This window comes from Eulemur rufifrons, chromosome 28, assembly GCF_041146395.1.
Source record: "Eulemur rufifrons isolate Redbay chromosome 28, OSU_ERuf_1, whole genome shotgun sequence".
Taxonomy (NCBI): domain Eukaryota; kingdom Metazoa; phylum Chordata; class Mammalia; order Primates; family Lemuridae; genus Eulemur; species Eulemur rufifrons.
The window spans coordinates 4,925,626-4,941,343 of NC_091010.1; the positions used below are offsets into that span (position 1 = coordinate 4,925,626).

Sequence of the window (15,718 nt, forward strand, 5' to 3'; positions counted from 1 at the left end):
CACAACTACAAGACAGCATCCAGAGTCATCTTGCTAAAACAGAAACACCTGCCAGATTACATCATCTCCTCCCCAAACCTGTACTCTTTGCATGAAGCAAATGGCAATCTACAGACACCCCAACAAGCTGTCCCTCTACTCATCTGCACCCCCTCATTCCTTGCTATTCCTTAAACATACTGCAAACTTTCACACCATGCTGCCCTAGTGTCTCCAGAAGCAAACTCTCCCCACCTTTCAAGCAAGCCCAGCTCAGATGTCACCATGAAGGTCTCCCTGCTCTCTTCAGTAGTGTCAACTGCTTTACCGGATAAGCATATTATTTACATCTCTACTTGGCCCTTACTTGACTTTCCTCCTAACTTAATCACAACCAGCACACATCTGTTTATCTACTCATCTGTACGGAGCATATAAATATTTCCCCAGCCAGTCACAATGTTTTACACCAAGTCAGTGCTCAACACAAGTTTACAAGCACTTCGGCTCATCTCTCATCTCTCTCTTACCTGGCAGGCAGGGACGTAGAGACCAGAACACTGAGGTAACGTGACTTACCCAGAGTTATCAGCATCCTTGGGGCAAGTGACTTACCAACAGGTTCTTGAGAAAAAACTAAAACTCTATCACACTAATCAGACTAGATGCTACGAGAAAATATACCCTGAAGCAGTGCCTAAACCAAGGTAGGAAGGCAGATTTGGGAAACTAAAGGAGGACTTTACTAACCATGATAGAAAAAAGTGCCGAATGAAGGAGGAACGGGATAAGGGGATTTTTTAGTTATTGTTAGGAAGAGATCCTTAAATGTAAAATCATTTGAACATGATATCATAGAAGACTGAAAGTTCATGAAGAATTTCAGAAGAGATAAGGCAACACTGAAGTGATTAAAGGAAAAAAATTTTGTGGAGCACGCTGGACCGATGAAAACTACATAAAATCTTAATGCAACAAGTTGATTGCATTAAAAAAGAGACTAAGTATGTCAGAACATATTCTCTCGTCATATAAACCAAGGAAAATGCCACCCAAAGTAACAGTCTTAAATCTTCCTGGAGATTAGCTGATTCCTCATCCTTGTCATGAAATTTATTTCTTGACAGGTGTCAGAAAAAGGAAAATCTGAAGAAAAATTTAGACGGCAAGTGTGAGGTCTAAAATGGCTGCAGCTCGGCCGTACAGGTAATAGCGACCCGGCCTGTGCTTTCAGGCTGAACCCTCCCCTGCAGTTTCCCTGTCAGCTATCCCACTGGCATGGACTGATGACACCCTTGTCTATCAGATGTGGCCCAAAGGCAGGACAGAATCCAACATCCCCCTCCAGACCCTAGGACGCCTGCATGCTCATTAACCTTTGACTCTGTATCTGTTAACCACACACTTGCTTTGTCTTACGTATAATGTCACTGAGCACCAATCAGAATCATTAAGAATGTCACCTTTGCCTCCCTGCCCCCTCCTCCCATTCCATGTAACAGAACATATAAACGCTGTGCCTTGTGCAGCCCACTCTGGGTGCACTCTTGGTTTGTGATGGGTCTGTGTCTCAAGCTTGGTCAGAATAAAACTCACTTTAAATTTTTTTAAGTTCTAGTACCTGTTATTTTTCAGTTGACACAGGCATACAACATGGTCACATTTAACCACTTTAAGATATCTCCAAACAGACAGTATGTTTTATCTACTGTTGTCTGAAGGTGGTTATATTTCACAAATGGTCAAAAACGTGCACAGGCTGTTCAGCTACTGAAGATGTATGTCTTGACCTTCTGTTTTATTTAACAATCATAATAACCGTAGGTTGAAAGAAGTCTTTCATTTCCAGAGCCTGCCTTCAAAATTCACTAAATTATTGCCCATTTATCCTCCAGTGTAGATTATTTGTAAGTTATAAAGGAAAACTAGTCTCTTGACTCTTTTAACCATGGCGCCACTGGATGTCCTCTGTAGCAAGATGTGAATACAGATGACCTGAGGAGGGGGCCACGAGGCCCTCAGAAGCAGCAGCAGGCAGCCAGGGGCCAGCCGCACGCTTCCCCAGGGCTGAGAGCTTCCAGCACAAGCTGTGCAATCTCATGTAACAGGAAGGCTCTTCTTCCACACCTCGTAGATACTTTGTGTTTAAAGCTTATTTTTAATTCCACAGTAATGCAAGAATGCCTTCTTCAAGAAGGTTTAAAAAATGCACAGAGGTCTCTGGAGAAGTCAAGTCCATAGGAAAAAAAAAAAAAATGCACAGAGGTATGAAGTCCCCATTCCATACCCTTCCCTAGATGTGATCAATGGTAACAATCCCTTCCGGCCTGTTTCTAGGCATTCACATGTATTTATTTATTATTTAAAGATCTCATTTAAAGAGATTAATGAGATCATTTAAAGATACAAAAACTTTTATGCATCTTTTTTTGTCCTGCAGCATACTTTTCATTCTTCCCACTACACAGTATTTCGAAGTGTAACTACACCAGGACTGTGGGACCTTAAGGTTCATGCATGTCACAGCACATGCAAGAATTTCCTTTTTACTGATTGGCTACTAACAGGAAAACCAAGTTTCTATGAGTACTTGAAATAAACTTCTGATAGGAATAGTCTGTGCCTTAACTAGCCTAGTCTGATGCCAGCGGAATTCCATGCCCCTTGGGCTGAGTCCCCTCTGAGGCTCAGTTTCTTGTCCCTACACCTGACACCGAAAGGGCTATATGACATGGAGGAATCCTTTTCTCTACACTCTGCACGTGTGCTTCATCCGTAGAATACCACTAACCAGAAGATCTCTTTCTAAAAGGAGTCAAATAAATTCTCCCCTAAGACTCGGTTCTCCACAGCCAGCTCTGAAGAGCTGATTTGTGGAAGCATCACTATTTATGCAGCACAACCTCAAGGACATCTCCTAGGTCTAGGAGAGTAAGATACCGTTGTTGCAGGAGGAACAGATGTGGGTGGAGAGCCAAACAGAGAGCCTCCACTGTCGGCGTCGTCTTCAAAGAGGAGTGACACTCTCTGGGTCTTCTTTTGGCTGCACAAACAAACACAAGGTCAAATTAAAGGCAAATGTGATACTTTAGAAAACAAAAATAAAAACAATATTCCTTCTAGGCCACACCTACAGAAACCCACTTACCACCAAACACCCCAGTTATCAGTTGACCTTACACAGTTGAAAGCAAACACGAAAGACCTTTAAAGTAGGTGAACTCTGTCTCTAGCAAATCATCAGCTGCTGTCCCTCACTCTCATGGCGAAGAGTCCGGGGCCCTCCTCACCTTGCCCCCTTCCCGTCACTGCCCACTCCGTGCAGGTGCACTGGCACACGACACTGCCAGCGTTCCCCAGCACAGCATCCTCCCTCGGCACTTCCTGCAGCACAGCAAGAACCACGGAGTGGACGTGCCTTCTTCCAGCGGTCAGGAAGGCAGTTGCCAAGAGAGATCACAGGACCAGGGCAAGCTTCAGGAGGTATCCTTGTGGCCTGGCTTCTATTCCTTTTTTCTTACTAGCTTTATTGAGATATAGTTTACATACCATAATATCAACCCTTTTAAAGTATACGCTTTGGTGGGTTTTGGTATACTCACAGAGTTGTGCAACTATCACGATCTAAGTTCACAACATTGTTATCACCCCAAAAGAAACTCCATGCCCGTGAGCAGTCACACCCGCTTTTCCCCTTCCCCCAGCCCCTGGCAACCACTAATCTACCTTCTTCTCTACGGGTTTATCTGTTGGAGACATTTCACATAAATGGAACCATACAATACACAGTCTTCTGGGACTGGCTTCTTTCAAGTTACTTAAACTTTTGGCCATTATTATTAATAATGCTGCAGTAAACGTGCATATACAAGTTTATGCATGAGCTTATTTTAAATTTCTCTTAGGTATACACCTAGGAGTGAAATTATTGGGTTATATAGTAACTCTATGTTTAACATTTTGAGGAAATGCCAAGCTATTCTACAAAGTGGCTGCACCATTTTACATTTTCCCCAGCAGTGTGTGAGGGTTCCGATTCCTCCACATCCTCACCTAGACTTATTGTTAATGCCTGTTTAAAGCTTCTTTTGAGATCTGATGAAAGCTATAAATTATTTCCCACACAAAGAATTTTACAGACAACTTCAGGAATAGGAGGTAGAATGAGTGTGGAGCAGAGAAAGCATTACTGAAAGCCAGGCACTGTGCGCGGCGGGGACCGGGACTCGGAAATGACACACACTTCCGACTGCCAAACTGAGGGCCGTGTGTGTGCTGGGGCGTTGGGGGCACACACGTAAACAGATAACGTCACAACAGTGTAGAAAATGCCCAACTGCAGTAAGGCCACAGAGGCCGGCATTGGAAGGGCGAGCCCTGTCTGTGCTGGATTCTCCCCCCATTTCTACTCTTTCTCAGCCGTTTGGGGTGGGGAAGGCTTTTAAAGGGAAGACTTACACTGAGTCTCAAGAAGCCGACCAAGACAGGAAGACAACTGTCCCAGGAGACAGCAACAAAAGTAAAGGAATGAAGTTATTTCCCCTGTACTCATGATGATAACTGGTGATATCTGAGTACCCATAGTGTACCAGCTATTATGGTAAACATTTCACATTTAGATTTCATCTAACCATCTCACCAATCCTATAAGAGAAGTACTATTATTATTTTTGCCTAACAGATGAGGAAACACAGGCACAGAGAAGTTAGGTAACTTGCACAAGGTTATTCAGACAGGAACTGGCAGGGCCAGAATTTAATAATCAGGTATTGGGATTCCAAGTATCAACTGTGGGGGCCTAAAGCAGAAACAGTGATGACTGAAGAGATCACAATATTTGGAGAAATAAATCCGAGATACTTTTTTTTTTTTTTTTTTGAGACAGAGTCTTGCTTTGTTGCCCAGGTTAGAGTGAGTACCGTGGCGTCAGCCTAGCTCACAGCAACCTCAAACTCCTGGGCTCAAGCGATCCTCCTGCCTCAGCCTCCCAAGTAGCTGGGACTACAGGTATGTGCCACCATGCCCAGCTAATTTTTTCTGTATATATTTTAGTTGGCCAGATAATTTCTTTCTATTTTTAGTAGAGATGGGGTCTCGCTCTTGCTCAGGCTGGTCTCGAACTCCTGACCTCGAGCGATCCACCCGCCTCGGCCTCCCAGAGTGCTAGGATTACAGGCGTGAGCCACCATACCCGGCCTAAATCTGAAATACTTTCAATCTATCAATTAAAGCTTAGCCACACCAGTGCATAGGATTTACATGTCTAATCAATTGCCTCTTTATGCTACAACCATTTGGTTGAATTTCCAAGTAATGGTTTGAGGCTCTCAAGAGGAGCAAAGAGTATTACAGGCAAGTTATTCTGAATCCACGAGCTAATCTGGCAGCATGTTACATCAACCACAGCTCACGCTCACTCTGAATGTCCTGCCAGCTTTAGTTCAAGCACTGATGTGGAGAATTCTAGATCTTAGGTTGATAACGCTTAGGTTATCGCTGGGATGCTGCACAGCTCTGCAGAGAACCATCCTTCCAATAGGACGTTTTCTTTTTCTTTTTCTTTGACAGGGTCTCACTCTGTTGCCCTGGTAGAGTGTCGTGGCGTCAGCCTAGCTCACAGCAACCTCAAACTCCTGGGCTCAAGCGATCCTCCTGCCTCAGCCTTCCAAGTAGCTGGGGCTACAGGCACGCGCCACCACGCTCAGCTAATTTTTTCTATTTTTAGTAGAGACTGGGTCCCGCTCAGGCTGGTCTTGAACTCATGAGCTCAAGCAATCCTCCCACCTCAGCCTCCCAGAGTGCTAGGATTACCATGAGCCACCATGCCTGGCCCAATAGGATGTTTTCAATGCTGGGCAGACTCCTATCCAAATGACAAACCTTTAAGTAACTTTGTCCAAACTTTACATTCGTTAGGGTAGCCCAGAGAAAAAAACAAAAAGGAAACGACAAACTGTATTTAAACCCTGCCAAACTAAGAAAAAGAATATTTTAAGGTTAAAAAAATAATAAAGGAAAAGAAAGCAGGTACAGATCCATGAATACAAACATTTCTCAGGGCCGGGGGAGAAGACTGTGCAAGAGAAAAACAAAGACACTCTCATTTGTATGACAGCTAGGTGACTGATGATTAGCAACCACTGGAGGAACTATCTTTGGCATCAATACCTTTTCTTGTTACCACAGACAATGGACAAATGATTTCTTACAATTACTATCTCACCTGTCCTTAGCAATAGCAAACAGATCATCTTCATCATCCTCCTCAAAGAGACTGGTTTTTTTCACAGCCTCCTGGCCGTGGATGCTCCCAGAGTTCTTGGGTTCTCTTTTAGACCTGCTATCAGATGCTGAGCTGGTCTGTGAATCAGTAACATTCCATTGGTCCTTAAAACATAAAACATGTATTAAAAGTCCAGTGGCAATTTACATTATGGGACATGAGGAGTAAAACAAAATTCACATTTGTTAAACTAAGTATTAAATGTATCTCTCTCGAAGAAAGCTCATGGCCAAGACCCTTTGTTGAACTCAAATCTAGACAGCTGGGTTCTCTGATCTCACAAAGCTTCTCAGGCCGTCCCCTCCTGGCTATGCTCACCCCTTCAAATCAAGGAACTCCCAGGCACTCACTTACGGAGTCCTTTGACCTCTGGAGTCTACAACTTTGCAAATCAAAGTGGGGTCCACCAGGCAGCAGCAGGTTATGCAGAACCTCAGGCCCTACACCTTATTTTCTGCATCCGAACCTGTATTTCACAGGGTCCATAGGTGATTTCTTGAAATGTTAAGGTTTGAGAAGTGCTCCTCGAGAGCAGTGACGTTCAGCAGTGACTACACATTAGAATTCACGAAGGAGCTTTAAAAAATTCTAATGATGAGTCTGTACCCAAACCAATTAATTCAAAATCTCCAGCAGCAGAATCGGCTATGGATAGGTGATCCCAATGAGCAACCAAGGTTCAGTCTCTGTTCTAGAACCCGGTTATCTTTACTCTGCACGTCCTTTTGCTCACAGCTTTAGCTAATATTTTTATTTTCCGTGCACCACTATAATACTCTGGTAGGAACAATTCCACTGCCGTCTGGCTGTTTTTTTTTGTTTGTTTTTGAGACAGAGTCTTGCTCTGTTGCCCAGGCTAGAGTGAGTGCCGTGGCGTCAGCCTAGCTCACAGCAACCTCAAACTCCTGGGCTTAAGTGATCCTTCTGCCTCAGCCTCCCGAGTAGCTGGGACTACAGGCGTGCGCCACCATGCCCAGCTAATTTTTTCTATATATATTTTTAGTTGGCCAGATAATTTCTTTCTATTTTTAGTAGAGACGGGGTCTCGCTCTTGGCTCAGGCTGGTCTCAAACTCCTAACCTCAAGGGATCCACCCACCTCAGCCTCCCAGAGAGCTAGGATTACAGGCGTGAGCCACCACGCCTGGCCACGTCTGGCTGTTACTAAAGGGTAAATAACTACTAGCAATCCTAAAAAAAAGAAGAAAAATGGATAATCCATCATAAATTCATACATTTGAGTAGAAAAAGCAAATTATATGTGTGTCATTTTAGGCTGCTTTCAATAAAAACATGAACATATCTAGTATTTATCTCTCTGCTTCGTATCCTCATAACTTGACCACAGTGTTAAAGAGCAATTATTACAATAAAGATTTTTAATGCTCAGGATTTTTAATATCATTATATTTAAAGACTTTCTCTGCAATGCTAAATCTGATTCGCTACTGCCAAATCTGATTTAGTTAGCAGCCTAATTATAGTCACTACTAATTTTGTTAATATGTATCCAGATCACAAATGGAAACATTGTTAAGACTCCTACAAAAAAGGAGTTTCACTTGCTTAGGATACTACTACCATGTCTAGCTACAGCTCTAAATTAATGAAACAGTCATTTAACAAGGTACTATATGGCTGATGGGGAATAGACATGCTACTCCAAAATATGACACCTTGGCATTTGTGGAAACAGATGTAGAGAGCTCTCTGACCTTCCCCTTGCCCTTCTCCCCTGAAGAAGACCATACAAGAATTCTCTGACCTCCCTCTCTGGAGCAGGTTATAAGACCTTCATTCCAGAGGTACCCTCCCTATACCCAGAGGAAAGGAATGGTCTTATTTCTAAAGACACAGAGGTGCAGAGAATAAGATGAACAAACAAGCTTTGCTAAACTGCCCCAGTTTATTACCATTAGGTCATATCCCTTTTGTCTAATCATGATTCTCCACAACTATCCACTTCCTCATCACATGAAAACATAACACAAGTTTTCTGATTTCTCTGAGTCTTCATTTCTAGAGGCTCCTGTGTCACATAAAACTTATCTTAAATAAACTTGCATGCTTTTCTCTTGTTAATCTGTCACCTGCTCATGGCCTGCAGCCATGAATCCAGCAATGGGTGAGAAATCTTTTCTCCTCCACGTGGCCTACCTCATTTCAATTAGCATATACTACAGTTTAGGAGCCATACTTATTCCCAACCATTTTGAAAAGTTTTACCTTTAAATTAATATATAACACTAAATATCTTTAAGAAAGAACAATCTTCCAGCCTGAGCAAGAGCAAGATCCCATCTCTACTAAAAATAGAAAGAAATTAGCTGGACAACTAAAAATATATAGAAAAAACTAGGCACGCATGATGGCGCATGCCTGTAGTCCCAGCTACTCGGGAGGCTGAGGCAGGAGGATTGATTAAGCCCAGGAGTTTGAGGTTGCTGTGAGCTAGGCTGACGCCACGGCACTCTAGCCTGGGCAACCAAGTGAGACTCTTGTCTCAAAAAAAAAAAAAAAAGAAAGAAAGAAAGAACAATCTTACATAGACAAACAGAAAAAACAATCTTGTGAACATCATCTTTAGTGACTGAACATCACCAGATGTAAAATAGGTAGAAAAAGAAAATGTTTAGGATGGCTACAACTCTTAACTTTCATCAAATAATCTCTCCCTCTTCTTTAGGAGAAAACTTAACCCACCTCCTCATCACTGCTGAACAAGGCAGATGTTTTCTTTTTGGAGAGCTCAGAGGGTTTTGCTTTCTTTTGACTCTGAGTTTGCAGAGATGATGTCTGTGTCTTAGCAGTCGTAGTCCCAAAAAGATTATCCTAGAAAAACGAATGGCAGAAAGGTATGAAAACTTCATACATAAAAACAGAAAACGTAAGACATTCTCTCACGTCAAACTGTTAGGGAGTAAGTCTCCAGTCAGGTACAGAATATAACACCTTTGCGGGGGGGAAAAAAAGCCAAAATGCTAGTAAACCCCATCCTACAGCTTTTTCTCACTGCATTCCCCACCCACAGACAGGAAAGAGATTAAGAGAACTCGAAGGCACAGCAACTGGGAGTCAGTGAGAGGGAGGACACATGTGGACAAGGTCACAGAAGTACAAGAGGAAATGGGCCCTGGCCAGTCCTCCTGTGGGTCTGCAGCCTGCAACAGACACTGCAGCCCTTGCAGCAGCCGGCAACTCACACCTCCCTCTCCATGAATTAGAAACCGGAATGACAGATGACAGCAGAGAACTAGGGCACTCTCTCCACTCGTTTACAGCTAAGAAAGGCACACACCTGGGATGGAGGAAGGAATGACTTGTGATTCTAATTAATTTAAAAGACATGATACAAAGTGAAGGAATAGTTTACTAAATAAAATTGCTGGTGTAAGAAAGACTAATTTGTAAAGTCTTGTGTAGCCAAGCACTCCAAAAGTATCTACGAAGGTGCTTTTGTTCAGGTAAAAGGAACAAAGCCATCAGAGGGCCTGAGCTGAGTCAGGATGGAAAAACACTCTTAACAATATTTGCAGCAGGTGAACAGTCTTGGAATGTAAAGATCGATGAAGGGAACCTTTGAGGGGAGTGTGGCAAGGTAGGAAGGGCCAAGAGAATAACGAACTGGTGTCCTATGGGGAACTAATGACAAGAGCTCACATTCATTATGCACTTACCAATGTGCCAGGCATTGTGCCACGGGCTTCACATTTAATTATTTGTTATGGCTGTCATAATGACTCTATTTACTGTTAAGCCACAGAAGATTAAGAAAGGTTAAGTTACTTGCCACGGTCCCTGGTTTGCAAATAGTGGCGCTGGGGTCTGATGCTGAGGCCTATGAGCTCAGCTACTGTGTTCCCTGCACATGGGTTAAGGTCTGGTTTATCTTCCCTCTTACTTCTCTCCCACTTTGCTCTTTCCATGATGGGAAAGAAAGGCCAGGCATAACCTGGCTGCCTTTTCCTCTCCACCCTAACTTCATCCAAGACATGTTTGTAGATCACTGGGTATAACAAAGACCCACCCTCTTAACAGTACAGTTGACCCTTGAACAACACAGGTTTAAACTGCACAGGTCCACTTACATGTGCATTTTTTTCAGTAAATATATTGGGAAATTTTTTGGACATTTGCAAACACTTCAAAAAAAACATACAGACAAATCAGGTAGCCTAGAAATATGGAAAATATTAAGGAAAAGCTAGGTATGTCATGAATGCATAAAACAGATGTAGATACTAGTCTGTGTGTTAATCAACTGTTCATGTTATTGGAAAGAGTTCTGGCCAACAGTGGGCTGTAGTTAAGTTTTTGGGGAGTCAAAAGTTACATCAACAACAGTTTTGTACAAATCTAAAAGTTAATTTTCTTGCACTGCAGTAACAGTGTTTACCTCTTCCTCTTCATCATCAAACAGGGAGACCGATGTGGGGAGCTTGCTAGGAGGCAGAGATGCACCTTTTAACTTACTCGCATTTTGAGAAGAAAACAAATCCTGTTGGAGCAAGATTAAAGTTACTGGTTAACAGGATATATCAATTTTGAAAATATCAGGTCCGTATAGGCCAGGCACAGTAGCTCATGCCTGTAATCCCACCACTTTGGGAGGCCGAGGCAGGAGGATTGCTGGAGGCTAGAATTTCAAGACCAGCCTGGACAACATAGCAAGACCCCATATCTACAAAAAATAGAAAAATTAGCCGGACATGGCGGCATGCCATTTGTAGTCCCAGCTACTTGGGCGGCTGAGGCAGCAGGATCACTTGAGCCTGGGAGTTTCAGGTTGCAATGAGCTACGATGACACCCTATTTCAAAAAAACCAAAACAAAATGACAAATAAATAAATAAATAAATACAGAATCAAGTCAATATAAAACACTGAAGACTAGGACATTAAGGCTGCCATGTGTCTAAGTTTCCTTTGTTACAGGGAAGGTGCTCAGCCAGGGTCCTTAAAGAGACAGGCCTCAGAGTCTGTCCCGGGTTTGTGCAACACAGATGCCTGCCTGTAAGGAGGAAGAGAGCCACAGGATCCAGGTGGCCTCATGGAGCCCAGAGGCTGCTACACTCCCACATGAACGACGTAAGGTAGGATGAAGTTTCCCAATCAATGTCCTATCATGCTAAAAAAAAAATGACTTTGTTTTTCTGTCTAAAGAATGAAAGAGGCCAGGCGCAGTGGCTCACACCTATAATCCTAGCACTCTGGGAGGCCGAGGCAGGAGGATCGCTCAAGGTCAGGAGGTCGAGACCAGCCTGAGCAAGAGCGAGACCCCGTCTCTACTAAAAATAGAAAGAAATTATCTGGACAACTAAAAATATATATAGAAAAAATTAGCCGAGCATGGTGGCACATGCCTGTAGTCCCAGCTACTCGGGAGGCTGAGGCAGAAGGATGGCTTGAGCCCGGGAGTTTGAGGTTGCTGTGAGCTAGGCTGACGCGACAGCACTCTAGCCCAGGCAACAGAGCAAGACTCTGTCTCAAATGTTGGCTATATATGACTCTTCATGTAACCAAGCAAACTCTAGAACTAAACTCCTGCATCAAATACAACTCTACTGCATAGCTGTTTTTTTTGACAGAGCAACAGTTAAATATAACATAGTAAATATATATATATTTATATATAACATAAGCATAACAGTAAAATATAACATAATTTTAGAGATAAATAAAAGATAATCAACAACAAAAAAAAAGACTCCATCTCAAAAAAAAAAAAAGAATGAAAGAGATTAAACAGAGGCAATACTGGAAACAGAGGCTAGATTCCCAAATTACTGGATCTATGACTATTTTCTTTAGTAACGTCCCTCTCTCCTAAGATTATGCTATTATCTTTTAAATAAATGTAAATTAAGGCCGGGCGCGGTGGCTCACGCCTGTAATCCTAGCACTCTGGGAGGCCGAGGTGGGCGGATCGTTTGAGCTCAGGAGTTCGAGACCAGCCTGAGCAAGAGCGAGACCCCACCTCTACTAAAAAAATAGAAAGAAATTATATGGACAGCTAAAAATATGTATAGAAAAAATTAGCCGGGCATGGTGGCGCATGCCTATAGTCCCAGCTACTCGGGAGGCTGAGACAGGAGGATCGCTTGAGCTCAGGAGTTTGAGGTTGCTGTGAGCTAGGCTGACGCCACGGCACTCACTCTAGCCTGGGCAACAGAGTGAGACTCTGTCTCAAAAAAAAAAAAAAAAAAAAAAAAGTAAATTAAAATTTTATTTTAAAATGTCTGCCATTCTTCTTGAACTATAGCTAGATGTTGCAAAGCAGGAAAAGATCTGCTAGATTTTGAAGAAATTTTCAAACTGCTATAAAATATTAGCCTATATTGCAAAGAAAGATCTATAAATTGAACTGCATGAATTAGAAACATTAAACAGGACAGCTATTCTCTTGGGAAGAGAAACTTCCATACATAGGAGCCACAAAAATAGGACAAGAACATATTTTCTAAGACCTCTTTGGACAATCTTTTAAAAAAAATCATGGAATCAACGTCTGCTCCTCAAATATAGACCTCATGAGTTCACTACATGAGATCTCTTCTTAGCACAGCAGACTTCACTGTGCTCCACTGAGTCCCACGGGTTTGCTCAGGTAGAGGCAGCCACAGGGGAGCTCAGGCTTCCCATGCTCCCCTGCACTTTACACACTGTCAAAAAAAAGGGCTCTTTTGCTTTAAGAAAACAAAAGTGAACCAAAGCAAAGAATAAAAACAAATTTCAACATCACAATATTGGACCCTTAACTAATACCTTTCCTGGTACTGGAAAAAAAGATATTTCCATTGCCTCAAACATGTCCCCCAAAATGACTTCACAGGGCAAGCTTCAGCTCCACACTTGAGATACACAGGCAGGAGTGAAGACTCATTCCTTCTGGCCAAAGTGTTATCTCCCAGACTGCCTTGTTTTACTTCTCCTTGCCCAAGAATTCCCACCATATCCAACAAAAACATTCACTGTATGATGATACATGTGGTGCAAATCCTTTGGGGGGAGGGTTGAAATAAGGCTGCAAATGCATTTACACCCCTACCATCAAGCAGTGGAGTCTCTGGCGACTCCCCTTGAACCTGGGCGGGCCTTTGTGACTGCCTCAACAACATGTGAGTGCCCACCAAAAAAACACAGCAGAACGAACACCTCTGACTTCCAAGGCTGGGACAAGACGCGACACCACCTCCACCCAGCTCTCTCTCAGGAGTCTCCCTTGCAGCCCTAAACCTCCACATAAGGGGCCCAGCTTCCCCGAGGCTGCATGCTGGGAGGCCACACAGGGCCGGGGGGGAATGCCTCAGGGGTCCCGGCTGCAGGAATGAGCTAATTCTCAGCCCAGCCACCTCCTGACACAAGAGATCTTCAGTGACAATGGCCTAGCTGAGTCCAAATCAACTTCTAGAACCGTAGGAGACAATAAAACCACTGGTGTTTTAAACCACTAGGTTTTGGAGTGATTTGTTCCATAGCAATAAGCAACCAGCACACCTCATAAATCACTGAGATTCCTCACCTTTGGTTCTTCATGTAGTCAACAATTACCGGATGTCTTACCATGTGCCAAGCACTGGTATCAGGGACAGGATGCTGGGGATGCAGGCTGGAAACGAAACACCCTGCCCTCGTGGAGCTTACTCTAGTTGGGGGCAAAGACAATGAACAAGCAAACACACACTGTCCCTGGCAACACGTGCTGTGGTGAACAATGAAATGGAGGAGGGGACAGAGTGCAGTGTGGTGTGTGCTGCCAGACTTGCTGTTGCATACGAGGGGCAGCCTCACAGAACACTGGAAGGGGAAGCAAGCCAGCCACCCAGATTCTGGGAAGAGAGTTCCGCAGGGCCGCACGAACCAGCGCACAGACCGGGAGGTGCAGGTGTGCGGGTGACACTCGGGGAGCATGAGCACGAGACTGCTGCCCCATTAACTGCCATCTTTTGTATCCTAGCCTTCGATCAAAGACCAGCCTCTAAAGGATTATGTATATCCAGGGCAATCTCTCTGCTTCCCAAGAGCTACATGTTCACCCTGGCTAGAGCACAGAGCACAAGCATGAGAGCCTAACCCTAGAGTCCACAGTTTCTTGAAATTACATGTAAATTTCTGCCATGTCCACATATTATTCTGTGAAGGGGACTTATTACTTCCCATCACATTCTCATACAGATCTCTAATCCCCTAAAAGGCTAACTTAAAATTAGCTCTGAAAGGACCCAAGCCTGAGGCAGTCAGAAAAAATCATGAAACTTCTGAGAGCTGGTACAGACAAGCCTGGAAGGACCAAGGCAGTCTGTGGAGCAGAGCCCCTTGTGGCCTGTTCGTGATCATGATGAGACAAAAGGCTGTGCCAGACTGTATCTGCTACAGCGCCAAGCCCACCACCTAGTTAGTGAGGCTGTCAAAAAGCGAAGCAGCCTGGTGACTTCCATTATGTACAAGAGCCTCGCTGCAAGGTATGGTACAAGCAGCCTATAATTTGAGAATCCTGGAGAGAGTATTTTCTTCCCAGGAGATGCAATGGATTCAAACCCAAAAGTGAAAAGTATTGTATACATACTGCTTTCTAAAAACCATATGTTCTCAAGAAATTATTTTCAAAGAACTGAAGTACTTAACAAAAAGTCTTATACCTCTACTGAGAAAAACCTGATTCAGAAATAGTTTCTAATGTCATATCCATAGACTAATAACCACAACTAAGAAAAAGAATTTCATACCTCAGAATCCTCCTCATCCGAAAATAAACCTTTTTGAGTCTTTGTTTCAGATGGAAGCTTGAGATTTTTGCTGGAATGTAGGGTAACCTTTGATGGGCGGGGGAGAGAAAAATTAAGAATTAACATTTAAATATACCTGGAAATGAGGGTTTACTCAATCATTCACTTAGATTTTCTTGTACTGAGTCCCTGCCATGATAGGGGCCAACCCACACACCTGGGACAAGGAAATAAAGATGTCTCAGACCTTGGGCACATATAAAGTTCACATAAAGAACTAATACAAACGGATAAATATGAGAAAAAAATGTAAAAATTGGTATAACTTAGGAAAGGGAAAAAATAAGTTCCTTGAGAAAGTATACGTCTCACAAAAAAAAAAAAAAAAAAAACAAGAAAAAAAAGGAAGTACATGTCTCAGGACAGACAAGGCCAGGACACGGGGGCATGATATGAGCAAGGATGCTCCAGGTCAAGGGAACCATGTGAGAAGAGAAGAGCAAAAGAAAGCAGAGGGTACATCTGGTGTATCAGAGAGCAAGACACCCTGCCTACGCCACACGTGTCTGTGTATGTGCACAGAAGCAACACATACAGTCAGAGACAGCGTAGCACGGCAGGCTGCCCCAGGAGCCTACCAGTTCTGAATGCTGGGCCGTAGGTGGTTGGCAAAGGAAAGTCAGGGTTTCACAGCAAAGACATGACATTATGAGATGTGCTTTAGAGAGAGG

At 43.3% G+C, this 15,718-nt stretch overlaps 1 protein-coding gene across 14 annotated transcripts in view; it reads right to left on the minus strand.

Moving 5' to 3' along the window:
- Window positions 1–15,718, minus strand: part of WASHC2A (WASH complex subunit 2A) — a 55,547-nt gene that overhangs the window by 14,681 nt on the left and 25,148 nt on the right. For 13 of the 14 annotated variants that reach the window (XM_069460609.1, XM_069460608.1, XM_069460606.1 and 10 more), the window contains 5 exons: window positions 14,988–15,074; window positions 10,659–10,760; window positions 8,966–9,094; window positions 6,204–6,367; window positions 2,920–3,022 (listed from right to left, as the gene is read on the minus strand). In XM_069460609.1, coding sequence (XP_069316710.1) covers window positions 2,920–3,022; window positions 6,204–6,367; window positions 8,966–9,094; window positions 10,659–10,760; window positions 14,988–15,074 — 585 coding nt within the window. The remainder of the gene's footprint in view (window positions 1–2,919; window positions 3,023–6,203; window positions 6,368–8,965; window positions 9,095–10,658; window positions 10,761–14,987; window positions 15,075–15,718) is intronic. The other variant, XM_069460617.1, reaches the window with a different exon arrangement.